The 26,217-nt window shown below is 57.1% G+C and overlaps 2 protein-coding genes across 2 annotated transcripts; one reads left to right on the top strand and one right to left on the bottom strand.

Moving 5' to 3' along the window:
- LOC110261697 (collagen alpha-1(III) chain-like) lies at positions 1,900–7,644 on the bottom strand. Its single transcript, XM_021099999.1, has 3 exons — positions 7,203–7,644; positions 6,409–7,116; positions 1,900–2,351 (listed from the first exon to the last, which is right to left on the bottom strand). The coding sequence occupies exons 1-3, from the start codon at positions 7,642–7,644 to the stop codon at positions 2,293–2,295; spliced, it is 1,209 nt and encodes a 402-aa protein (XP_020955658.1). The 3' UTR covers positions 1,900–2,292.
- PXDC1 (PX domain containing 1) lies at positions 7,037–24,746 on the top strand. Its single transcript, XM_001928852.5, is given in 6 exon segments — positions 7,037–7,898; positions 19,145–19,236; positions 19,555–19,672; positions 22,468–22,548; positions 22,551–22,578; positions 23,806–24,746. Coding segments are annotated over 6 exon segments (693 nt in total). The 5' UTR covers positions 7,037–7,642; the 3' UTR covers positions 23,924–24,746.

Genomic DNA, 26,217 nt, shown 5'->3' with positions numbered 1-26,217 from the left:
CTGCCCACACGGCCACCTCTCCAGACACCCGCTGAGCCCCGGAACTGCCTCATAGTTCCTTTATTTATTTATTTATTTTTTCTTTTTGGTGCTACATGTGCTACACTCATGGCACAGAGAAGTTCCTAGGCCAGCGATAAAACTTGCACCACGGTAGTGGCCTGAGCTGCAGCAGTGACAATACCAGGTCCTTCACCTGCTGCGTCACCAGGGAACTCCATATTTCCTCTCTTGAATGACCCAAATCATGAAATTTCCCCCGAGAGTGGGTCCTCGCTTCTCAGCAAAGCAGCTGGGGACAAATCGAGCTCCTGTAGGTGGGGGGGCCTGAGTGGCCAAATACCAGCTCGCGTTATAGAGTTCTGCTCATTTTAATCAAATTTATGGAAACCGAATCCATCCCTACCTTTTCAGGAACATCTACCCCATAAAGTGAGGGGCAGTAGAATTCGGCCTCGGTCTCAACCAGGAGCTCTTGCTCACCTCGTGCCAAGTGGGCGGCCGGCGAGGTGAGTGGACAGAGCCCGCACTAGAGGGTCTCGGCCACCCGTGTGAGCAGGCTTCAGGGGGGCGAAGGGCAGTAGCTGCAAAGCCCCAGGAGAGAGACCCCCAAGAGGGCTGGACCGAGGTGGGGGTGGAGGATGGGGCTTGGGGCTGGGGGATGGGATGACGGCAGCTGTCCCAGGGGCCACGCGATGGTTCTGGAGTTGAACTCTGAGCCGGAAAGCCGTTGGAGGTAAACCACTTCAACCCACAGTTAGTAACTGAGTGTGGATCCAGGGCCTGCATGCCTGGGTCCCAGCTTTCCTGCTTTTTCTTCTCTTCTGCTCTAGTTCCCTAGGCCTCCAATTGTAATTTATGCATTTATATTGTACATATATATATATATATTTGTCAGATCAGCTTGAGTTTTTGGTGGAATCAGCTATGTCCTTCTATCTATCTAAGTACACAGTAAAGTTCTTAAAAGTATTGCTTGTTTGGGGGCTACCGTTGCTGGTTAATAGGAGCAGCTATGTCAGCCCAGAACAGGTAGGAGCAAAATTCAGGCATGGAGATTTTATCTCGATTCGGAATATAAGGAATGGAGAGCCTCACAGTAGCCACGATCCCTCATTTAATCTATAACCAGAGGGGCCTGAAGTTTGTCCTGATGGAATTGTTCTTCTAGAAACACCATAGTCCGGCTCCATGTCTCACACGGCAGCGGTGATGCCTAAATATTTCAATTTTGATCTTTCAGCTTTCCTTATTTTTCCCCGGTCGTTTTCACAGACTTGCTCACTGACTCTGCTCATGGCAGCTTACGGAAGCAGCTTGAGGCGTTCTCGTCGTGCGTGGTGCAGTGGAAACGAATCTGACTAGGAACCACGAGGCTGCGGGTTTGATCCCTGGCTTTAGCTCAGTGGGTTTAGGATCTGGTGTTGCCATGAGCCATGGTGTAGGTCGAAGACGAGACTCGGATCCCAAGCTGCCGTGGCTGTATCTTCGATTAGACCCCTAGCCTAGGAGCCTCTGTATGCCTCAGGTGCAGCCCTAAAAAGCAAAAAAAAAAAAAAAAAAAGAAGCAGCAGCAGCAGCAGCTTGAGTGAAACTTTCTGTGAGCTAACAATGCAGAAATAATGCTTAACTTCAAGCCAAAAAATCATGTTAAATCAAAATAGTTGTGCATTTGAACCACTGGGACCTTGGAGGGGTGTGTGGAAGAGGTGGTTGCATTTGTCCGTGGGCTGTTTGCCCAATGACCACACACAGGTTATATATGTATTTTAAGACCAGGTAATGAATGCCAATGACTGAAAAGGGTAAAACTCCAGAAGCCCTTCCCAATGGGATTATTTAATGCTGTGAAGATGCTGATGCTCTCCAGCCGTTTGGGGCTTTCATGGTTGTGTTTTGTTTTTTTTCAATGTCACGTTAAAAATGTCGTCGTAAGTCTACGCAGACGCGTTCGGGGAAAGTCTGCTACTCAGGCCTTGAGCAGCCAAATCCCATCCTCAGAAAAGGGGCATTGTGGAACGGCACTCAGGTTGGCAAGAACCGCGGAGACGAGGTCATCAGGAACGGGGCTGGGATTCCGTGGGGGTAACAGGGAGGGGGGCAGATGTGAAGGAAAAGACAGAGTCAGAGAATTCCTGCCCGAGCGGGTCGCGGCGCTTTGGTGGCTCGACCCTACTTTACAGTCTGGAGACAGATGCAATGAACGTGGTAGGGGCTGCACAGCCCGCCCAGCATCTGCGGTGATACAGGAGCAGCCACCGTGTGGACAGGGCAAGCGGGAACCTGCTTAGATCAACCTCGGACTTGCCTTCGAAGGACTGCGGCAGTGATGCTTGCCGAAGGCATGACATCTGGAAAATGTCAAAAGCGCAGAGAGGAAACATTAGCCTGGCTGGGATCCTGTGTCTGAAAAATGGTCACCACGAACCCCTTGGAAGATGGTTTGCTCCCCGGGGTCTGGGTCTCTGGGAAAATCTGGACGATAAGATTGGGGCACCCTCCCTGGTGTCCACTGTTGGAAGTCGAGGGGTGGCGTCTTTGTGGTGGAAGGACAGTGGCCGATCGTTGGCTCCGTCCCTCCTTTCCTTACTCAATTCATTCAGCAGATACTTAGAGACTCTTTGTGCCCCGTGCCAGGCACAGTGGCAGGCGGTGGGTTCACACATATGAAGGAGCAGGTGCAGCCCCAAGCCTCATGGAGATGCAGTTCTAGCCAGGAAAACACCATCAGCCCGTCGTTGCCGTCAGGAACCGATGCAGACACCAGGGATGGTCCCGCTGTGTCTGCTGACACCATCTAGCCCCGCTTCGTCCGGTTGAGGCTGGAATCAGCCGTGCTACTCAGAGTGGCCAGCAGAAAATGCACTCAGGGACCTCCTGGGAACTCGGCAGATATGCAGATTCTCAAGCCCCACCAGACCTCCTGAATCCAGATCTGCTTTTTCACAGGCTCCCAGGGGAGTCACAGGCCCATGAGGGCTTGAGATGCACTGGCCTAAAAGATCTGAGAATCAGCCGAAGGGAGGGGGCGGAGGGCGCAGGCCTGTCCGTCTGTGAGCCTGACGTCCACCACCGGCATGGGAGATGCCAGGAGCACGAAGGGAGGTGGGTGTGACTGGACCACAGCCGGGGCCCGGGTTCAGGTGCACTTCAGCCCCTCTTGGACCCCAGTTTCCTGGCCTGCAGGGGCAGCTATCCTGCCCTCCTTGTCCCTAAGGGCTGTGGTGAGGCTCAGACCAGTCAAGGGGTCTAGAATGTTCTGGGCCCTGAGGCCCCCCTACGACTATTCATTTGCAGAGAAAGAGGAAGAGCTATGTTTGCAGGATGCTCGCTGAACCAGCTTCCTTGTCCAGAACCACCCAAGAGGTGGTTTCTCAATGCAAATCATGGTGCTTCTGCAACGAGTTAACGGACTCATGCAAGCACAGGCAGTCATGGAAAAAACTTTTTTTTTTTTTTTTGGATGAACAGCTTAAATTATTTGTGTCAATTAGCGTTTTCATAGATTATCCTGGGTTGTACTGATAATTCACTTTCAGGCATGAGTACGTTCAAGACCATAATAAGCCCAGGCAGATACTGCAAGTGCTGTAACCACCTGCTCCTGTGCTGCTCACCTGTTTCCTGCTCAGGAACCATTTAGGCATGAATTGGGCAAAAAATAGCTCCCGGCGGGTGGGGCGGGGAGACTCTTTAGCCCCAACTTTGCGTATGGTGGAGATAGAGTGGGGGGAGGGTTACAAAGTGTTGAGCCTGTGGGGTCAGGGCTGCGCTGGACCTGCTCCAGCCTAATCTCACCTCCTGCCTTGAGCCTCCAGCTGCCTACTGTGTGGTCCGATGCAGCAGGGGTGGGACACAGAGGGTGACCTAGAGTGACAACCAACCTTTGCCCCTTACTCTTCTGGACCGTAAGGGTTAGCAAGAAATCACAGAGCTTAACGTCACCGAAGCCAAAACAAACAACCACAGAAGAAAAATAAACATCCCGTCAAAAGCCAGGGCCCTGCATTTCATGAAGTCTTTGATTCCCATTTTTTATTCTTAAGAATCAGATGGATGTGTCTGGTTTCCCAGGTGCTGGCCACACCCAGGCTGCCTCCTAGACACACCTGTGTAACCGGAGCCAGGCTTGGGAGATGGGCAGGTGACCCCAAGCGCTCCTCTTTGTTCCCAGCAACAACAGGTATTATGTGGCCTCGGGCACGGAGCTGCCTGATCAGCTTGATTTACAACCCGAAACCACCCCACCTCCTCCCGGTCTGTTCCTGAGGTTTACATAACACAGGTCCTGGGGTAGGACCTGTTCTCGCTGCCCAGAGTCAAGACTGGGGACATTCTGGCTCTGTACCTCCAGGTTCTCCAGGCGCCTAGATATCCCTTTAAAAAATTCTACAAGTTGGAGTTCCTGTTGCGGCTCAGCAGGTTGAGAACCTGACTGGTACCCATGAAGATGCAGGTTCTATCCCTGGCCTTGCTCAGTGGGTTAAGGGTCTGGTGTTGCTGTGAGCTGTGGCATCGGTCACAGATGCAGCTCAGATCCTGAGTTGCTGTGGCTGTGCCATAGGTCGGCAGCCATAGCTCCGGTTCGACCCCTAGCCTGGAAACTTCCATATGCCACAGCCATTAAAAAAAAAAATTCCACAAGTAATATGTGCATTCATGCAATTCAGAAATGTCTATAAGAACTACCGATAAGGCAAAAGTCCCTGTGGACACTCTTGCACCTTGACTTTGTTCTCACCACCTCAAAGGCATCCTTAGGGATTTGGCAGGCCTCTTTCCTAATTTAGCATTTTTTTTTTTTTCTTTTCATGTCTATCTGTATCCCTATGCTGAACCCAGCAGTCATTTTCATGGACAGTTTTTCCACTGACATTTTATCTTATTTTATTTTATTTTAGTCTTTTTTGTCTTTTTAGGGCCGCACCCGTGGCATATGAAGGTTCCCAGGCTAGGGGTCCAATTGGAGCTTAGCCGCCAGCCTACGCCACAGCCACAGCAATTTGGGATCCGAACCGCATCTGCGATCTACACCACAGCTCACAGCAATGCCGGATCCTTAACCCATTGAGCGAGGCCAGGGATCAAACCCACAACCTCATGGCTCCTAGTCGGATTCGTTTCTGCTGCACCACGATGGGAGCTCCATGGATAATTTTTCTTAATAGATTTTTTAAGTCTTTATCAGGGAGTTCCTGTTGTGACTCAGCAGTAATGAACCCAACTAGGATCCATGAGCATGTGGGTTCGATCCCTGGCCTTGCTCAGTGAGTTAAGGATTCCTCGCTGCTGTGAGCTGTGGTGTAGGTCAAAGATGCAGCCTGGATCCTGCATCACTGTGGCTGTGGCTGGCAGCTGCAGCTCTGATTCGACCCCTAGCCTGGGAACTTCCACATGCTGCAGGTACAGCCCTAAAAAGCAAAAAAAAAAAAAAAAAAAAAAAAAAAAAAGTAAAAAGTCTATATCAATGCAAAGGATTAAAAAGTGGCAGGTCATTGCATTTCACTCTGAATTTCTGTAATGATTAGTGACTTCTGAGTTGTTATTTTTAACTCTCTAGTTTCAGGTGTCTTTAAACAAACAAACATCCTGATAGGAAAATGCTTCCTTCTCTTCAGTGACCAGAAGCGCCGGGTGCAACTGAAGGGCAGCCTCACAAAGTCAGGTCTCCTGGGCAACAGGGAACGAAGCCCGGATTGTTCCTAGAAAAGACTGTACAGGAGGCATAAAAGCACCGTAATTCTGGCTTTAAAGTCGAAGAGCCACTGCTCAGCCCAGGGGCAGTGAGAGGAGGCAACGTGCCCACAGAGGTTGAGGATGGGGCTTTGTGGGAAGAGGTGAAACTCTGCCCTGCCTGGCTCCCCCCGCAGCCTCCCTCCGCCCCTCCTGCGACTAGGTGGCCAGTCTCTCAGTCACCAGCACTTAGTGACCGCTGCCGCATGGCGGGGTCCCCAGGCGGTGGAAAACACCTTCTCTTCCCAGTTTACACGGAAAATGGGAGGTAAAGATAAACTTGGATGATGAACTTTGAAGACAGGATAAGGGCAAATCACTGAGTAAAACGTGTGTGTGTGTGTCTGTGTCTGTGTGTCTGTGTGTGTGTGTCTGTCTCTCGGGAAACGGGAAGCAGGGGTGCGCACCTCTCGGTCTGGATTGAATCAAGTCACCGGCAACCTGCCCCGGCCCCAGTCCTTTCTGCGCCCAGGCTCTTTCTCCACCGCCTGGGGCGGGGTGAGGTCCCTGCAGCCTCTGGAACCAACTTGCAGTTCTTGAACTAACTTCCGATTCTGGACCTATCGTTCGAAATTTCTTCCCAATTAGGAACAGCGTGAGGAGCAGGCCGCTGTGAACCAGAGTTCTGCAGGCGGGCGGCTTCCCCGGGTCCGCTTCCGAAATCCCCTCGCTCACCTAGGGCCCCCGCTGCCGCGGGGATGCTCTTTCCCACCGCGGGTCGGTCCCACTTCTCAGCAGGGAGGTCCCCTCTCCTTTTGGAGGGCGGCCCCTCGGCTGGCTGGCGCGGGCCTGTCTGTCCCGCCGCGTCCCCGTCTGTCTCCAGCCGCGTCCGGGCCAAGGCCAGGCAGCGGCGCGACTGGAATGCGCGGGGGCCGCGGGGCGGGGGCCGCCCCAGCCCGGCCCGGCCCAGGGTGGATGGGGGGGCGGCGCGCAGTGGAGAACCTGGCAGACGGTCCCGGCGCCAAGTCCCCGGAGCCCGTGCGCCCCGCCCTCGCCCCCCGCCCGCACACGTGCCACTGCCACCCCCTCGCGGGCCGGGTGGGGCGCGCAGGATCGAGAAACGGAAAGACAAGAGTCTCCCCAGGAACCCGGCGGGCACAGGCCGGCCGGCCCTCCCACCCCCAGTCTCGTCCAGTCCGGGCCGGCGGCTCGGGACCCGGAGCGGAGGGGGGAGGCGGGAGGCGGGGCCGGCGCTGGGGTTTCCGCCCCGCCCGGCGGCCGGGGGTCCCCGCGGCCCCAGCAGCGCGGGCTCGGGAGGCGGCGCGGGGCGCGGCGGCCAGGCCACCCCTCCGCGCGCGGCGTGTCCTCTTGCCTGGAGGCGGGGAAGGCGGAGGCGGCCGCGGCCTCGACGTCGGCGACCGCGCCGCCCGCGATGGGAAGTGCCTTATAAGCCTCGGCTCGGCCGGCCCCGCCGCTCGTAGCCTCGCCCTCCGGGAGAGCGCGCGGAGGCCCGGCCGACATCCGCAGACCCGCTCCGCCGCGACCCCGGGCCGGGACGGACCCGGACTCGAGCAGGCCTCCTACCGACCCGGTCTCCGGACGGAGCCCAAACGGACCCCGGCCCCAAGTAGACCTCGGAGGGGCGCCAGCCCGGGACTGAGCCCGGGCAGACCCTGACCGACTCCGGCTCCGGACAGATCCCAGGTCTCTTCGACTCTGGACAGACCTCGGACGGACCCCGGCGCCGGACCGACCCCAGGCCGGGCAGACCCCGGCTCCGCGCAGATCCCGGACCGATCCCGGCGCCGGACGGACTTCGGGCGGACCCCGGCCCTGGATTGACCCCGGCTCCGCGCAGATCCCGGGCAGATACAGGCGCCCGACGGACTCTGGGCGGACCCCGGCCCCGGGCTGCCCCCGGCCCGGGCGGGCGCGCCCCCTGCCGGCCGGGGCATGCGCGGCCCGCGGCATGGCCTCGGCGGTGTTTGAGGGCACGTCGCTCGTGAACATGTTCGTGCGCGGCTGCTGGGTGAACGGCATCCGCAGGCTCATCGTCAGCCGGCGCGGCGACGAGGAGGAGTTCTTCGAGATCCGCACCGAGTGGTCGGACCGCAGCGTGCTGTACCTGCACCGCAGCCTGGCCGACCTGGGCCGCCTGTGGCAGCGCCTCCGCGACGCCTTCCCCGAGGACCGGCCGGAGCTGGCGCGCGCGCCGCTGCGCCAAGGTGGGCGCGGGCCCGGCCTCGGGGCTGGGCTCTCGGGGCACTGGGTGGGAGTCGGGGACCGGGGGGAGGGTGCGGGCTCCTTCGACGTGCAGGGAGAGGGGCTCCGCCTTCCCCCAGGCGAGGGGCGCCCGGGCCGCAGTGGCAGCGGCAGGAATCCGCACATCGGCACCGTGGCCCCTGGCCGAGGCTGGTTGCCTTGACCATCACCAAGGTCAACCACCGTCCAGCGCTGGCCGCGGCAGGAGGGGCGGGGGGACGTTTGGGAGAGTTCAGCGCAGCGTCCGGCGGGGGTCGCGCCGTGTCTGGCAGCCCCTTCGCGGTCCTAGCCGGGCAGGGCCGCGCCCCTTGTCCCTGCTGACCGACGTGCGAGGTGCCACGTGGCCTCTGTCATTCCAGGAGGGGCCCCGCGGGGTGCGTCCGCATTCGGGTTTGATTAACCCTGGCCGCCTCCTCCCGAGCCTTGTGACTTTCCTGGCTCTTGGGGACTCGAGTTTCAGAGAACTGGGTGGCTTCCCACTTCCTACTCGCGGGCTGGCGTTTGGAGGCCGCGGAGAGGAGGTTGGAGGGGAGGAAGCCAGACCCGAGGTTGAGAAGGAGGGACTGGGTCAGCCCCCCACCACACCTGTGCGGCCACCTGCAGCTCTGAGACTCTGTGACGCCTCCCAGAGCCGTCCTTTAAGCAGGGCCTGGGCACTTTTGGGGGCACTTCCTGAAGAGACATAGTTTACGGAGGGTCCCCATTTACCGAGGGTCTCCGAAGCTGCCTGTCTGCCTGAGGTCTTGCGGTCTCCAGCCCCCCTGGTGACAGCCTCACCCCAGCCTGTGAATTCTGTGGATAATTAGCTCATTCTCATGACACATCCTCTGGCAGATGCGTCACTTGGACAGGTTCCCGAAGCCAGAGGGTTTGCAGGCCCTGAGTGAGACCGCCTGCTCCTGGCCTGGCACTTGTGGCTGCTCTGGGGGTGGTTCAGTAGCGTTTCAAGCAGGGCAGCAGTTTACCTTGATTTACTCCTTGGCTGTGTGAGTTATTATATTTTTAATTTAGCAAATGAAGGTCCAAGCCCAGGAAACTTAGACTGAAGGAACAATTTGCTCAGTGACTTGTGTCCTTTCTGGAACAAGGTGGGGTGAACAAGCAGGAGCCCCAGAGCCTGGGCAGAGAGCCTGCCGTCCCTGCCCTCCCCTCTGCCCCCCCCCCCCCGTCCCTCTCCTGCTCCATATCCACCCCCCCAGCCTTACTCTGTTGGGGACCCAGCTCGGCTGTGACCCGGGGCGGGCTCTGGAAATCCGCTCCCGTCTGGCCCCTCCCCCGCAGCACAGTCCCCGATGCCCACTTGTGAGAACAGAGGTTCATGCCCCGTGTCCCACGTAGTGAGCCCTCCGTGACTGTGGCCTTCGTTGTCCCCCTTAATGGCTGCTGGCTGCCGGGGTTGTAGATGGTACGGAGGAGGTGTAGCTTTGGTCGCCTTGGGGGCTGGTGGGGACACCGCCTCATCCAGAGCAGAAGGCAGGTGTGCGTGAGGCACATGACCTGCCCTGCACACGCGCCTGGCTCTGTCCCTCTGTGCGAGTTGTGCCGGGTCCGTTCTGGGTTTGGGAGGTGTCAGCGCACAGTCCCCCACAGAGGGGGCCCTCCAAGGAGACAGGGCCAGGAAGAGGGGACCCCCAGGGAGAAACCAGATGCTAGGGGATACGAGAGCTGTTTCCAAGTGTCTGAGAAGGAAAATGAGAAGTGAGTGTTAGAGGAGGTGGGGGCACAGGGGGGGTCGCGGCTGTTAGATGCGGGTCTGGGTTGCGTGTAAAGCCTGTGCCGACAGCCCTGGTGGGACGGGGAATCGTTGTCCTGGCTGGAGGCCTGACCGGAGGGGGCCTCCCCCAGGGCCAGCTCAGCTCAGCACCGGGGAGAGGTGAGGGCGGCCCCGGGGCCCCAGGAGGGGGCATCCATCCCCTGCTCTGGTCCTCGGGTCTCCGCTGGGTGGCACGCTGGCCCTCCCCCGGCACCACCCGAGTTCCCAGCCTCCTCCTCCTCCTCTTTCAGCTCCCTTTAATTCCGGGAAAGTTGTTTTCTAAGTAGAATGTGTCTCCGTTATGTAAAGGAAGATCCCACCTTTTTCCAGGCTGATTAATGATTTGCATGAAAAGATTGGATGCACAGGCCCTACCCGCCAAAGGCATCAGATGCGTGTGGTGCTGGAGAGGCCGTGTTCTCAGTGCCACTCGGCATCGGATCCCTTCCATTAAAACTCACCGAGTAGTTCTGGCCTGGCTTAGACTGGCAGGCTTGTCTCATCAGAAGCTCTGTGGACACTTCCGGGTTCCACAGGCTGAGCGGGCAGCAGGCCGGTCACTCTCATAAATGTAGGACCGAAGACCTGCAGAGGGTGGGGAAGCCTCGGCCCCCGCCTGCATCTTCAATTCGCTGTGCGGTCAGGCAGGTGCACAGCCTGTGTCTGGGGCCCCGGAGCACTGCCGTGGGAGCAGGCGTGGCGGGGGCACGTTCCCTCTGATCCACGCACGCGTGGGTGCTGGCCTTGGCCACACATAGTTTCCAGGTGGCATGTGGGCAGAGGTCTTTAACCCCTGTGTGGCCTGGCGGCGCAGGGCCCTCTGTCTGGGCGGAGCGCGGGGCCTGTCTGGTTTCTGTTCTTCTCCTTGGTGCCTTGGCCTCTCACCTCTGCACCCGGCTCTGACACACCCACCCTCCATCTCTCGTCCCCCTGCCCGAGGGGACAGAGGTGCCCTTTCTGCTTTTTCCACACAATGACACAGGCGGGGCCGAGTCTGACTTAAATCTGCTCTATGTAATATTTAACGTGGTTCAGGGTTTCCTGACCAGACGTGGCGAGCTCTCTTGCCCGCCGCGGCTCTCACAATTGGGAAGGTTTACTTTAAGACAGACGTGCAGGAGTTCCCGTCATGGCTCAGCGGTAACAAACCGACTAGTATCCATGAGGACACAGGTGGGATCCCTAGCCTTGCCCAGTGGGTTAAGGATCCCGCCTTGCTGTGGTGTAGACAGGCAGCTGTGGCTCTGATTTGGCCCCTGGCCTGGGAACCTCCTTATGCCACAGGTACGGCCCTAAAAAGACTAAATAAATGAATAAATAAATAAATAAACAAATAAAAGACAAATGTGCAGAATTTCCCCAATGACTGTTTGGGGCTCTTGCACTATTTTGATTTTTTAAAAAATAATGCCCATTCCAGCACTGCAGCCCAGATTCTACTTCCAAAGTAGTCGGGTGATCTTTGATTCCTGATGACTGAAAAACCAACATTTTGGTTTTTTATTCGCTCACCAAGTGCCCAGTGGGTGCCTCCCCTGTGCTGAGTGTCGCCTAGGTTCTGGGGACACAGCAGCAACTAGAACAGACACAAAACCTCTGCCCTTGTGAGTCTCTTCTGGGCGAGAGATATCCAGTGATAAAGATAAGTTACAAAATTACCTGAGCTGGGTGTACATGTTCAGAAGAGAAGAAAAGTAGGAAAAAGAGTTGCTATGATTTGTCGGGGTCGGGGCGGGGGACCTCACTTTCAGATGGGCTGGTCCAGGAGGGCTCAGAGGAAGTGACCTGGGAGTCAAGACTGGAGGAAGCAGGGCGTGAACTCTGTGGATACTTGGAGAATAGCTTCCAGGCAGCGGCCAGAGCAAGTGCAAAGGCACTGAGGCCAGCGTGTGCCCAGTGGCTCTAAGTAGTGAAGAGCCCATTGTTGCTGGAGGGGAGAGAGGGGGGTAGAGGAAGTGGGAGGTTGGGGGTGGGGAGTGGACAGTCCGCTCAGAGTGGGGCTCTTGTTCAGAGGTGGGCAGCTTCCATCAGAGAGCTCCCAGCAGGGTGTGGCTTGATGTGCCTGCTGGGCACTCTGGCTGCTGTGCTGAGCAAGGCTGGGCGGAGGATGGGGGGAGGCAGGGGAGGTGTGAGAAGGGGTCAGGCTGTCTGACCTTTCCCTGGAGAGAGAGCGCGGGCTTTCCTGAGAGACCAGACGTGGCTGTAGGCGTGTCGGGGCCAACACAGAAGGCCTGCAGGAGGAGCTGGTGGAGGGCCCAGCTTCCAACGTGGTACGTTGGCCTCTTCTCCAAATAAGGCCCCTCCCGGAGAGCCCTGTGGGGGTGCCGGGGTAACGTCTGTTCACCTTCAGCACCGATGATGGTCTGCCTGCATCCTGCAGACCGGCTAGTAGATTTGAGATGGAGGACCAGGAAGGGAGGTGTCCGGAACCTACCAGAGGGGCCTGGGCACAGGCCACCAGCCGGACTCCACCCCGTCAGCTCTAGGGGACCAGCGCTCTGCTCTCAAAACAAGGGGGGGGTGGCGATCGCCACCTGATGTGGGGACAACTGCAGAGCCCCCCAGTTTACGTGGTGCAAGTGGCTGAAAATAGAGCAGAGGCTGCACCCGGGTCAGGAGCAGATCAGAGGTCACCTCTGACCAGCCCGCTGGGCCCTGGGGCAGGGGGGCCAGAGCGGGGCCTGGGGTCCTGCCTCTCACAGCCCCGCCCCAGGTCCGCCTCCCTGCCGGGGCTCCTGCCCCTTCCAGGGGGGACCAGGTTTACCTCTCTGGGCGTTTGGGTGCTCGCTCGATTCAGGGACCTGGTTTTGAGTCTCTTCCGTGTGCAGGCTCCCGGCTGGGGCTGCCCTGCCCGTGTCCCGGGTCTGGTGCGCACCCGCCGCCTCCTGGGAGCCCGCCGCTCCCTCTCGCCCTGATGTTTTCTGCTCTAACCTTGTGCTCTGCAGCTGCTCAGGCTTCGCTCGGGGCTCCCTGCCCGGAGCTCCGGGCCTCTCCTCCCTCCAGTGTGCCGTAGCCCCATGGCCTCACCCGTCAGGGCTCAGGCTGTGCTGTGAGCCCTGTGACCTGGGCTGACACTCAGCTAGGGGAGGAGTGGCCTGGAAACCTAGGGACAAGCTTGCAGAGCCTCCAGGCCCCTTCCCACCAGGTGTCCAAGGAGGGAGAGGCTTGGTTCAGCCTCTACCTTGGGACCTGCTGGCACACCTGGTTGCCCTCGGCCTGGCCCCCTGGGACGTGGTCCTTCTCTCTTTTTAAAATAAGTCTGGGCCTGGTGGGCTCCACTGTCTGGTCTTATAACCATTTTCCCAAAAGGCAGAAGGTATTTCAAAGTGAGGGAGATGGGGCGTGGTGACAGTGACCCCAAGCCAGTGAGACACGAGGAGCAGGTGGCCTCCTGGGGGAGGCTCGGACTGGAGCCGCAGGGTGACCACAGGCCCGGCCCCTCTGAGCAGGGCATCCCTCAGGGTGCCGCCTTGGGGCTGCAGCTGTCACAGCAGGGTCGCTGGGGGACCGTGAGCATGGGCACGGTGTCACCAGGGGTTGACACTGTCATCCCACTGAAATCATGTTTATTGACGTCTTTGTTCACGTTGACTTCCTTGGGTGATAGGAGGCGTCCAGTAGCCACTTTTTCTTTTCTTTTCTTTTTTTTTTTTTTTTGGTCTTTTTGCTATTTTTTGGGCCGCTCCTGCGGCATATGGAGGTTCCCAGGCTAGGGGTCTCATCGGAGCTGTAGCCACCGGCCTACGCCAGAGCCACAGCAACGCGGGACCCGAGCCAGGTCTGCAACCTGCACCACAGCTCACGGCAACGCCGGATCGTTAACCCACTGAGCAAGGGCAGGGACCGAACCCGCAACCTCATGGTTCCTAGTTGGATTCGTTAACCACTGCACCACGATGGGAACTCCCAGTAGCCACTTTTGCTCGTCACCCCTCAAGAGATGGTCCCTGTGTCCCCAGGGCCTTGACCAGAATCCTCCTGGTGATGGCAGAGGTGACCGGGCCAGGCTGCGTGTGACTGAGGAAGAGCTGCCGTGGGGCGGAGCCTGCGAGGGCAGCCGGGCTCCTTGCTGCGCTGGCGTGAGGTCTGCCTCCCCGCCTGCCCTGCGCTTGGCGGGCTTCCTGCTGTGTCTTCCTGGCCTCTCAGGGGACAGCTGTCTGTGTCAGCGTCAGCTTCGTGTCCATCGTCCTGGCCAGGGTGGGGGGCAGGGCTTGTCCACCACCTGACAGGTGCCTGGCACAGCCGAGTGCAGACAGGGGCTGAACGCCGCCGTCCCGGGGCTTGATGGCAAAGGATAACCTGCCCGTCACGCTCTCAAGCTAATCAGAGTCCCCGCTTCTGGAACAGCGGCTGCCTGTTCAGGAAACAGATGCTTAGGAAGGAGGAATTGTTGACAGTTTTTCTGGAAAATTTAAAATATCTTATTCCCCAGGAGTTCCTGTTATGGCTCAGCAGTTAATGAACCTGACTAGTATCCATGAGGACACAGGTTCGATCCCTGGCCTCGCTCAGTGGGTCAAGGATCCAGTGTTGCCATGAGCTATGGTATAGGTCGCAGACACGGCTCGGATCACGCGTTGCTGTGGCTGTGGTGTAGTCGGCGGCTTCAGCTCCAATTTGACCCCTCGCCTGGGAACCTCCACATGCCATGGGTGCAGCCCTAAAAAGACAAAAAAACTTGTTCCCCACATTTGTATCACGCTCAGCCTTTAGGAATATGTATTCCTTGTGCAGGCAGGATACCCGCCTTCCTCCCCTCGCCCCAGCGCCCGCTCCTCTGGACAGTGTGTGGATGGACCCTTGGAGTGTAATTTCTTATTTGACTCAATTTGAAAGTTCAAGTTCACGTCTCAGAGTTTCCCTGGGGCTGTCATGGGTCTCCTCTTAAGAGATTCGTGTTCTTTGGGTAACAGGCACACCTTGCCCATTGACCCGAGAGGCATCTGTCTTCACGTGCAGAATTACGGGGGCAGAAGGCACTGGGGCAGATTCAGCCCCACGTCCGTCTGTCCCTGGCGGCTGGGACAGTCACCAGACATGGTCATTTGGAAGCAGGATGTGGGACCCTGGTCTCTGTACTGAGGATTCTGTCTCTTGCTCTCGTGGACTGATCACGTGTTCAGTTTGGGTTCCTAGAGGATGGGGTGTCCGTGTTTGGATAAAGGCACTAACCCTGGGACAGATGGAAGCTCTTTGTGTTCTGAGTTTTCAAGGGCACCCTGGCTGCTCTAGGCTGAATTAATTACTTAATGTTTGTTTTTTCATTTTTAAAAATTTTGTTGTAGTTGATTTACAGTGTTGTAATAATCACTGCTCTACAACAGAGGGATTCAGTTACGCGTGTACACAGTCCATTCTCTTTCTCGAGGCTGAATTTAACCCAAAAGAGGTGTGAAATTGACACACTGAAATTTTAAGTCCTCTTGTCAATCTTTTGGCTTCAAATTTTTAACCATTGTGGTCCGTACCAGGATACGTTTCTCACGTCATAAACTGTGGAGTGAAATTTTAAAAATCAGGTTATGGGCGTCCCCTGGTGGCTCAGTGGGTTAAGGATCCAGCATTATTGCTGCTGTGGCACGGGTTCCATCCCTGGTCCTGGAGCTGCTACATGCTGTGGGTGTGGCCAAAAAACTGAGATCATGCAGGTGATTATGATTTATCAGAAATTAGAGAACGTCCTGAGGCTGTGACGTCTTCCGAGTTAAGTTTTCTGAGAGGAGAGAGAACGTGGATGTGGCGCGGCCCCTTTCGCGAGCTCCTGGCGCCCTCTTATGGCAAGTCCTGGAACTACAGTCGTAACCAAGAGGGGTTTGAACTTTTCTGTTCAGGGGTGCAAATTCACAACTTTTGCCTGCCTGTAGATTTTACAATTGATAGAATTTGCACCAGAATGATAGAATTGCATTGTTTCCTCGGTCCTCACCGCACCCCAGCAAAGCATGGAAGCAGCAGGCGCGTTACACATTTATTAAGGCGGAAGTACATCTTGAGGGATGGCGAGAGAGACTGCACGTGTTCCAGTGGCTTTGGTAGCCCCAGGCCGCGGACCTGAGGGGGACCTGATTCTTCCCACCCGGGCCCACTCTGCATGCATAAGGGCTGCGTCTTGACTCCTCTTGGTCTGGAGGCAAGTTTTGCTCCTCCGCCTGGTCTTTAGGGAACCAGGTGACACAGAGGCAGGGAGAGGAGTCAGGTACCTTTCCTAGCAGGGGTAGGAGGCAGGCCAGGGTGCTCAAGGTGGGCCAGGGGACGTGACAATGAGACATGATAAGGGTCTGATAATTCTTGTCCTGGCTTTGGGCTTCATCTCCTTGAAGGGACTTTGAAGCCTGTAGCAGAATTACGATCTCAGATAGTAAAATGGAGTCACACAAGGTCCCCACAGAGCTTTTGTTCCATCCACATCAGGAATGCAAATGTTGAAAGTTCTAGATAATCCTAAATTATTGCACTTAAGCACGTCTTTGAAAATGAAGTTTCAGATCGTTCCTGTAAACAACTGACATTTGGAAAAGCTCTGCCAGTCGTCAGGAGCCATCAGGGGAGTTCCCGTCATGGCTCAGCAGTAATGAACCTGACTGGTAACCATGAGGATGCTGGCCCTGCTCAGCGGGTTAAAGATCCGGTGTTGCCGTGAGCTTTGGTGTAGGTTGCAGATGTGGCTTGATCTGGCGTTGCTGTGGCTGTGGTGTAGGACAGCAGCTGTAGCTCCAAGTCAACCCCTAGCCTGGGAACCTCCATATGCCCAAGGGTGCATCCCTAAAAAGACAGAGACACACACACACACAAATAGCTAAAGCCCTTCAGTCACAAAGGAAGGACACAGCAGGTAGAAGAGAAAGTCACCAACTGCAGGCTGCTAGCCTAGGGCATCCATATGCCATCTGTCCTTGGTGACAGCGCGGGGCCCCAGATGTGAGTTCTGCTCACACCCCACCCCTGGTGCTGTCATTTCGAGAATTTGTCCTGATTTGGGCGTTACCAGCAGGTGTTTTGGCTCTGATCCGTCATGAACTTGAGAAACCTGATGGGAGGGACCTCAGTGAGCTTTGAGAAGAAATTTTAAAGGAAGATTTATTTCATTTCTGTGCTGTGGCCCCGGAAGAGAGTTTCGAGTCTGTTGGTTGGTTGGTTTGGTTAAATGTTTTCCTTTCACATGTAACATCCCGTCTGTACGATGGGAAATGCTTTTAAAAAACCAAAGGAGGGTGCTTTCCAGCCCAGGAGAGGCGTAGGACGTGGGCGTTGGAGTCGGAGAGGACCAGGACGGTGGGCTGGGCTCAGACCCCGAGGGTCTGTGGTCCAAGCCTACAGAGTAATGTCTCCAGAGGCCCGACCAGGTCCTTCTTGCCTTTCTCTCCTTCATTCTGGAAAGCAGGTCACCAGGAGGATAAGGTTGCCAGATAAAACACAAGACACCAAGTGCGTCTGAATTTCAGGTAAACAGTGAATCATTTTTAGTTTGTCTGATCAATTGCATTATTCATTGTTTATCTGAAATGCACATCAAATTAGATGTCCTTTGTCTTTTGCTAATTCTGACAACCCTAAGAGAATGAGTGCAGAGCAGAGTGCATTTATCAGAATGAAGGGTACCCTGGTGCTTAGAAAGCTAAGCCTGGGCTAGCGTGCTTTACATCCTGTAAAATGGGTATAACTATTGTGTTTGCATTGATGGACAAGAGACTAATCTCCATGTAAATTGTACCTACAAAACATAAAAACGCATCGTCTGTGTCATAAAGTCAGTTGATTTAAGACCAGTATTCTAGATGCCATAAAGGTTGAGACATGCCGGTGCTTTCACTTGTCTTAGAATAAAGAAGCACTTTGTGGGGTGATTTATAGACTCGTCCTCTCCCTAGAAACCCTTCAGAGGATTTTGCATCTTCTCTCCTTCCCTCTGTTCCTTGTCCACAGCAAGCAGGCAGTCATGGAGCGGTCTGTGCGTGCGTGAGAGTGTGTGTGTGTGAATCTGAAATGCGCATCCTGAGACCTGCACCTGCTGCTCTCTCTCTTCCCTCTTGCTGCCCCAGCCTGCAGGGTGGTGGGAGGGCTGGACAGCCCAGGCGAGATGGGGAGAAGGTGGCCTAGTGCCCCTGTCTGGTGACATCTGGGATCCTGCTGGAGTGCCAGCTCGGGCAGTGTGGGCAGGGGCCCTGTGCCCGTGTGGCTGAGGAGGGTGGGCAGGATCATACAGTCCACTGACGAGCAGGGCCCCCAGTGACCGGGTCACGGGCGTCCGGCCTGTGCTCCCGGAGGTTGAGGGATGGATTCTTGGCCTTGACCGACTCTGGCTGGCACAGTGAAGAACCCCGGCACAGCCCAGGCCTTCAAAACCCCTCCTGCCCCGTGTCTGGGGCGCCCCTGGTTCCCAGGGCCCACGAGGTCTGGGCCTCTTAATTTCAGCCCTGTAGTTTGGGCAGCTAATTTTCTCACTACATGGACTTCAGCGAGTTGCCTGCAACGTGAACAACGCTTTGCCCTGTAAAATAAAACCAGCTCTTCTGAAACCTGAGATTCGGGGCCTGAAAATAGTTCAGGATCCGCCTCTGTGGTTTGGTCGTCGTCACGGGGACGGGTGAAACGTCCCGGGGAGTCTGAGTTGCTCCCTGCCTGGCAGCGCTCTGAAGGGTACGCGCTGCACCCTCCGGGGGAACAGAAACCCACCCCGGGTCTCGGGCTGTTAGTGCTCTCACTTCAGGGACAAAACACTGCACTTCTAGTAGCCAGTGAGGCTTCTGGTCACTGAACAAAGGGGGAAGCTCAGATTCCTGGAAGGAATCCGTGAGTCGTGTCTATGTTGGTTTTCTCTGCTAAAGACATAACTTTTCTCTTCCAAACCCAGCATTTAAATGATGTCTATCTATGGGCCCTGCTTACATGGCCCTGTGGTCATTGCAGCTGTGTCATTGGGGGTGGGTGGGTCCTGGGCCACTTCCCGGGGCTGCAGCTGCCACGCTGGCGGGGGACGGAGCTGGCCAGGCTGTTCCGCCTGGAGGAGCGTCTGATGGGCTCCCTGTGGCTTTCCGTGGACAGCATGAGGCCAAGGCTGTCTTCCCAGATAGCTTTTTCTTTTCAAGGCCACACCTGCGGCATATGGAAGTTCCCGGGCAAAGGGTCAAATCAGAGCTGCAGCTGCAGGTCTACAGCCACAGCCACAGCAACACGGGATCCGAGGTGCATTTGCAACCTACAGTGCAGCTCCCGGCAATGCGGGATCCTTAACCCACCGAGCAAGGCCAGGGATCAAACCCCCATCCTCATGGATATTAGTCAGGTTCTTAACCTGCTGAGCCACAATGGGAACTCCTTCCTGGACGGCTTTTGTGGAGGGTGACGGGGCGGCGGGTGCCGGCTGCGGGATGCGGGGGCTGCTGGTGGTTCCGTGTGACGTCGGGAGCGCACTTCCTGGTCCTGCTGTCTGACCGAGGCCGTTCTGTCTCCATCCAGGTCTGGTTGCCATAAAGGATGCTCACGACATAGAGACCAGGCTTAATGAGGTGGAGAAGCTGCTCAAGACCGTCATTGGCATGCCCCGGAAGGTGGGTGCGGCCGGGCTGGGGCGCCTCCCAGAGTCGGGCACGGGGGCGGGTGTCCCCCGGAGGCCTCGGGACTCCAGGGGCTCGGGGTCCCGCCCGGGGAAGAGGAAGCGGAGGGCGCGGTTTACGGTGGCGTGCGGGGGAGGGGTGTGGCGCGCTGGCACAGCCCGGGCCCTCGTGGTTCCCACTGTCCCCGTCCCGCCTGTGCCCGGGCCTTGCCCGGAGCCTGACAGATGTGCGGTCAGTCCCGTGGCCGCGGGCGCAGGCGTCCCACGGGCCACCTCGAGGGGCGCGTGTGGGACCACGGCCGTCTCTCCCCAGTACTCCAGGTCGGAAGTCGTGCTCACCTTCTTCGAACGCTCTCCCCTGGATCAGGTGTTAAAAAATGACAACGTCCACAAAATTCAGCCCAGCTTCCAAAGTCCGGTGAAAATATCGGGTAAGAGCCCCGGGGAGGGTGTGCGGGGTGGGGGGCAGCGCCGCTGCGGAAGCCGGAGGTTTCCCGAACCGCTCCCAGCCCAGCACCCACGCGTGGGCTCCGGAGAGACGGCCCCACAGAGGATGGGGGTTGTGGGGGAGGGGCTGTCCCTGGTTTTTATGAAGCCACCTGTTTCTACCCACTGACCTTCCTACTTCCAAAGCGAGTTATTTCTCACATACACTGGACTTTACCTAAATAGTCTCCGAAAGCATCAATGAGACATTTTGAAGTGAACAGGAATCCGTCGTCCAGCCCGCTGACCTGAAAGAGGTCCCGTGGAGGGGCCTTGGCTTTGTTCTTGGCTTTAGGGCAGCGAGGACAGAAGGGGACATGCAGCACAGGTCTGGCAAAGGGTGGCAGCAGTAAGAGGATGGTCAGCTGTCCGGTGGCTCAGAGGGGGCGCGTGCCTTCGGCCCATTGGCAGCATTCTCAGATCTGGCTGCCCCGTCCTTACAGCCTGGACTGTTTCTGCGGTGCAGTTGGTGGAGCCTGTGAGGGGCAGCGTGACTCACATTCAGGCCTCAGGTGGCCTCCAGGTTGACCAGCCGGGGGTCGGGGCTCCCCTAGAACCGAACCGGCCACCTGCCTGGCCCCCGTTCCGGAAGGGCTGTAGCCTCTGTGGGGATGCTTTGGCCGATGTAGCCTTGAGCATCCTTCAGCCCGTGTTAATCTAAAAGCATAGTACCAACTGTAAGAAATCTTAATTTTGCTTTTCTACACCACGGCTGCGTCTCTGCCGCTTAAAAGGAAGCGTCAACCCCAGCCTGGGTTTGGCTACTTGGATTAACTCATCAACCACACAATCAGATTATTCAGGTTTGGGAAGCCCGGAAATATAATTTCATTTTTCAGTAACCAGCAGTCTGTGCAGGCTCCACTTTAATTTTCACCACTCAGGGAGACTCTTATTCACCAGTCTGTGAAAAGGCACTGCTTTGGGTTTTGTTCTGTGGCTGGAAACACGGGGCATGTATTAGGAGAGGGGGTTGGAACGCGTGCGAGTGTGCTCTCAAGGCCGACTCTGTCTTCAGGGAAAAGGGGAAAGAAGAATGAATGAACTGAGGGATGATGGCACATGGACCTGTGAAAACAGGGCTGCAGGGAAAATACAAAATCAGCGCCAGGCAGACGGTAGTCACTGTTGGAGAAAAGATCCGTGGGCAGGTGCTGAGAGGAGAGGGCCAGAGCTTAAGGAGAACCAGCGTTTGCTGCATCTCGGTGCTTCTCCACCGAGATGCTTCTTGACTACAAAGAGAATGCTGGAGATGGGGGAGGGAGAGGGAGGGGCGGGGTGTTGGGGGTTGGTAGAGGCAAACGAGTACATTTAGGAAGGATGAGCAATGAGGTCCCGCTGTGCAGCACGGGGGCCTCTGTCCAGCCTCTCGGGACAGACCACGGTGGAAGATCGTATGGGAAAAAGGATGTGCGTGTGTGTACGACTGGGCCGCTTCGCTGTACAGCAGAAGTCGGCACCACTTTGTAAATCAGTTATACTTTAACTAAACAAATGTAAGAATTAAAAGAAGAGAAGGGCAGTGCCCTCACTTTGGAGAAACCTCCCTACTCTGGAGACCCAGACGACGCCCTGGGAGTAAGTCCTGCTGGCGGCACCCCCTGCTCCGATGGCCCAAGGGAAGCAGCAGCCCCTCTGGTTCCTGCTGGACGGCACCACCTCTGTCCAAGATCGTACACCCTGCAAATTGAGGCACAGTCGATAAAAGACCCCCCCTAGTTGCAGCCGGGAGAGACGAGGCAGGGCTGAGGTCACAGAGGTTGTCAGGGGCCGAGCGAGCTGCCTGCAGCAGAGGTCCGGGGTCGGGTCCAGAATGGGCGAGGGGGCATCGGGGAAGCTCAGGTGGGGAGGGGTTTTCTTTGGGGGTTTGGGGGACTTTTTTTTTCTGCCTTTTTAGGGCCGCATTCTCAGCATATGGAGGCTCCCAGGCTAGGGGTCGAATTGCAGCTGCAGCTGCCGGTCTACACCACAGCCACAGTAACGCGGGATCTGAGCTGCCTTTGCTACTGACGCTCAAAGCAACGCCAGATCCTCAATTCACTGAACAAGGCTGGGGATCAAACCTGCGTCCTCATGAATACAAGTTAGGTTCATAACCAGCTGAGCCACAGTGGGAGCTCCAAGTGGGGGGTTTTAGTTGAGAGCATTGTCCCAATGCTAATTTCCTGGATTGGCTCATTGAAGCTTAGTGACGTATACAGGTCACCGCAGGGCACCCCCTACCACCATCCGCCTTCACCAACTTCACCCTGGGGAAGTTTCTCGTGGGGCTTTTAAAATTGTTCCAAATCATGCTTGCTGGAAAGAAGTCAATTTATATCTAGAATTATATAAAGTAAAAGGTGGGTGTCACCCATTTGGGTGAAAAAACCCACTGATCTCACTGGATCCTCCCGGCAAGCGGGGCGGTACAAAGTCTGACCCAGGTGAGAGCTTAGAGAGATGGGTTACCTGCTGAGCCCCACGGTGTGTGCCACGGGCCCAGACTCCTTCCTTCCCAGCATCAAGCCCACGGGAGGGCGTGTGGCCAGGGCCCCGGACAAACAGAGCATCCTTCTGGCGGGGAAGAGAGGCACCTCCAAGCCGCCGCGGGCTTGGCAGGTGTGGCTCCTGCGGAGGCTGCGTCAGCCCCGAAGCTGTGAGGTGTGGGCCGAAGGGGCGGTCGGTGGTGGCAGGGTAAGGGCGTCAGGGTCCAACTCTGACCCCTTCCGACTCCGTCCCGCACCGCTTTCATTTTCAGAAATCATGCGGTCCAATGGATTTTGTCTAGCGAATACGGAAACGATTGTTATCGACCACGGGATCCCGAGCGGCAAAGACCAGCCCTGGCCGTGGACCCCACGGAGCACCTGTAAGTGCACCGACCCACTGCCCTTCCGCACAAGGGATCCCGAGCCGCTGGCCGGTGCCCGGGCTGGGCTCCTGGCCCACGTGGGGCTCCGCAGGAAGAAAGCGGATGCGGCCAGGATGGGGGGCTTCCTGAAGTGCTCGCCCCCCCCCTGCAGGACAGGGAGACCTTGGCTCATAAACCCGTGGGGACAGAGTTCCTTTGACTGAGTGGCCGGCTGGGGAACATTCAGGAGAAATTGCCAAGCTGGGCTGTGCTGGTTCTGAGGGGTCCAGGGGCCGTACACCTGCTCTCAGGGGCCTGGTCTCCTGTGTGGGGGGTTGGGGGTGGGGGCAACACCACTTGCATGGTGGCCTCTGGTCACCCCCAGGTGGACTCTGTGTGGCCCTGAGCAGAGGGAGGATGCCTCGTATTAGAGACGGTGGGCAGCCAAAGACACCCTGCCCTCCGACCTTCCTGCCTTGGACAACAGAACTTGGAACCACACTGGGGACCCTAGGAAAGCCACCTCGGGTGCTTCCAGGCGTCTCCTTGGGATTATAGAGCAGGACTTGGCCTTGGTGACTGTCAAGGCCACGCCTGGGGCTCTCCCTGAGCTCAGGAAGTTAGTTAACCTCTCCTGGCTCCTCTTATCCCCAAGTGGGACCTCCATTCAAGATCTTGCGAAGGCCCAGATTTGCGAGGGCCCCTGACTCTGGGGCCCACAGGCAGCTCTGGATGCAGTGAGTCTCCTATAGGCACTTGAGCAGCACAAGCCAGGGACGTGGGGGCCTCCCAGGATGGACGGGTGGTGGATGGAAGGAAGGAAGGATGGGTGGGTGGGTGGATGGATGGGGGGGATGGATAGTAGGTGGGTGGGTAGAAGGACGGACGGGTGGGTGGATGGACAGATGGATGGGGGGACAGCTGGGTGATGGACAGACAGGTAGACGCCTCGATAAATGTTGGTCAGTTGAGAGAACAGTCTCTAAGGTGGTGAAAACCGGAGCCCAAACCTCTTTGGAGTCAGACCGTGTGTCGGATCCGTTTGTATCACGGTTCCTAACACACTCGCTCCACACACAGCAGTAAGGTGGTGCCTGACAGTGGACGGGCCCACGTTTTGGAGAGCCCCCCGTGCTGTCTGACCTGAAGCCCCTCCTGCCAGTGACCTCTGCCCTCTGTCCCCTTCAGTGGTGCCGGGGGTCAGTGAGCCAGCCCCGGCCTCACGTCTGTGCTTTCCCATTCCAGGTTTGAGAATGGTGCCGAGTTTGCCCCCGAGCTGGAGGACGGCGATGACCCAGCAGCTTATGTCACCAACCTGTCCTACTACCACCTGGTGCCCTTCGAGACGGACATCCTGGACTGAGTCCCCCTGGGCCCCTCCTCCCCCAGCCGTGGCCGCTGCTGTCCACCGTGCCGGGGACCTGGTCCAGCCAGCCTCCCCTGCCGTGGAGCCCCCCAGACGTCTAGGGTCTGCACCCCTGGGACGTCCCCCCACCCCCGACGCGTGGAGGAGCCACAAGTGCCTGCAGGACGCCCAGGCCAGGGCTGGACACCCACTGCCCCGCCTTCTCCTGGTGGGCCCCCTCCCCGCCCTCGACAAGTGCCCAGGGCATTTCATGTGAGCTCTTGGTGAGGCGCCAAGTTCTGGACCACAGAGGCGGTGTGTCCTGCCCCGGCTTTTCCCAGGAAACCGGGACGTGTGGCTCTCATTGTGTTTTTCATCTTCTTTCCGGAAGCTGTGGCCTTTGTGTTGGGTAGGGTGTGTTTACGGGAGGTGAGCTGGCGGCCACGGGCACGGGGAACCGGGCGCCCGTGTGACCGGCCCTGAGCGGGGATGAGGATGGTTCTCGGGAGAGGGAGGAGCGCCCACCTGGCCTCCTGCGAGGGGTGACAGCGCGGTGTCCCTGGGTGGCGAGGGTCCCTCTCCTCCGGTCCCCAACGTTGTCATCTCTGCAGTAACCGCCGAGAGGACGGGAATCAAGCAAAAGGTCCCGAGTGTCCCCAGGAGCCTCCTGCCCTCGGGGAGGCTGTGGGTTTGTGTCTTTATCCCTCACGGAGTCTACTAACGACCAGAATTTGCTCATGTAAATAATAGTAAATTATTGAGAATCCTAATTCTTTTACACAGTCTGTTTTTTAATCTATTTTAATTAAATAAAGCACATTACTTTTATCGATTTCCGGTGTTCCTGTGTGCCGGTGTGGCTCTTGTTGTCCCTGCCGGGGGAGGGGCGGCCCCGCGTCTCCTCGTCGTTTAGGAGACGTTGCTCCCCAGGGAAGGACCTGTCCGTCGGGAAGTAGACGAACTGCTTGGGTTTTGACGCAGGGTCCCCCCCCCCACGCCCGCCGCCGCTGTGTTCCCCGTTGGCGGCCACAGGAAATCTCTTCTGTGACCCAGCTGTGCACTGTGCAGGCCTCCTGTGACTTTGCATGTCCCTCTGCCTTCCAGCCACAGTCCTCTTGGAGCGGCCTGCTTCCAAATAGGCTGGCAGGGGGTGATGGGGTCGACCAGTTGCCTCTTCTCTTGGGGGCTGAAACTGAGCTCCTTGTGGGTGGGCTTCTTATCTGGCAGTGCTTGACTCTGTCCGGCTCCGCGAAGAACCATCAAACTTAATTGCCGATTCGTAGGTTTTCCTGGGCATGTCTCCCCAACTGTCAGGGCCTCAGGGGTGGCAGCTCCTGGGCTCGCCTGCCCCCGCGGGCTCTTCCCCATCAGACCCGAGCCTGGCGCCCCCACCCCCCTCGCTTTCACTCGAGAGGCGTCAGGGCTTCCAGTCTGTGCACAGGGAGCGCTCTGCCAGAGGGGTCAGGGGTTGGGATGTTTTCCTGCAAAACACATCAGAGCGTCCTCTGGCTTCCACCCTTTCTCCTGGAACAACGCGACCTTCTGGCTCCACCTGTCGTGTGCGCACATTTGAAAGGACCAGACGCACGGATCACTGTTGCCTTCACGGTGACTCGTGCCCAGCCTCCCGGTGGGCGGGCCTGTGCGGGTCAAACCGGCAGACGGAGCCCGGCTTGGTGTGAAGGGGCCAGTCACTGCTCAGCTGAGCTGGTGGTGGTGCCCCGTGTGGGGGCCCAGTGTGGCCCATTCTCCCAGTCTTTCAGTAGAAGCTGGAAGTCTGACTTTGTGTGTGAATTACCCCAATGTTGATGTGTTGCCACAAACAGCAGTGAGAAACTTGACCAAGGGAAAGAGGCTCAGGAATTGTCAGCTTAGAGAATCAACACTCGAGGGTTCGAACCACAGCAGTGACAATGCTGAGTCCTTAAATCACTGAGTCACCAGGGACCTCTAAACCTACTGTCTTTATCCACGTTTTCAACGCGTGTGTCATCTAAACCTCTCCATGTGGTCATCTGATCTCAAAGGGGGACTGAATGTTTGCCTTTACACCACTAGAGGGCGCCACTTGCAGGAAACCAGAGAGGCTCTCAGCATTTCTCTCTGTGCAGGCCATCCCATGTGTTTTGATAGCCTTCGTTCTTATTTATTTTATTTTATTTCATTTCATTTATTTTATTTTATTATTATTGTTTTTGTTTTTCTGCCTTTTCTAGGGCTGCTCCTGTGGCATATGGAGGTTCCCAGGCTAGGGGTCTAATCAGAGCTGCAGCCTCCAGCCTACACCAGAGCCACAGCAACACGGGATCTGA

This window comes from Sus scrofa, chromosome 7 (genome assembly GCF_000003025.6).
Source record: "Sus scrofa isolate TJ Tabasco breed Duroc chromosome 7, Sscrofa11.1, whole genome shotgun sequence".
In the NCBI taxonomy this organism is placed as follows: domain Eukaryota; kingdom Metazoa; phylum Chordata; class Mammalia; order Artiodactyla; family Suidae; genus Sus; species Sus scrofa.
The sequence above is the reverse complement of the archived record's forward strand: the minus strand, read 5'-3'. Positions and strand labels throughout refer to the sequence as shown.

Excerpts from the sequence above, each read along its gene's own strand:
- LOC110261697 (XM_021099999.1), bottom strand. The coding sequence starts at position 7,644 with ATGCCGCGGGCCGCGCATGCCCCGGCCGGCAGGGGGCGCGCCCGCCCG. Across the intron at positions 7,117-7,202 it reads CCGGGGTCGCGGCGGAGCGG|GCACTTCCCATCGCGGGCGG; the intron begins GTCTGCGGATGT and ends GAGGCTTATAAG. Across the intron at positions 2,352-6,408 it reads CGCGGCAGCGGGGGCCCTAG|ATGTCATGCCTTCGGCAAGC; the intron begins GTGAGCGAGGGG and ends GACATTTTCCAG.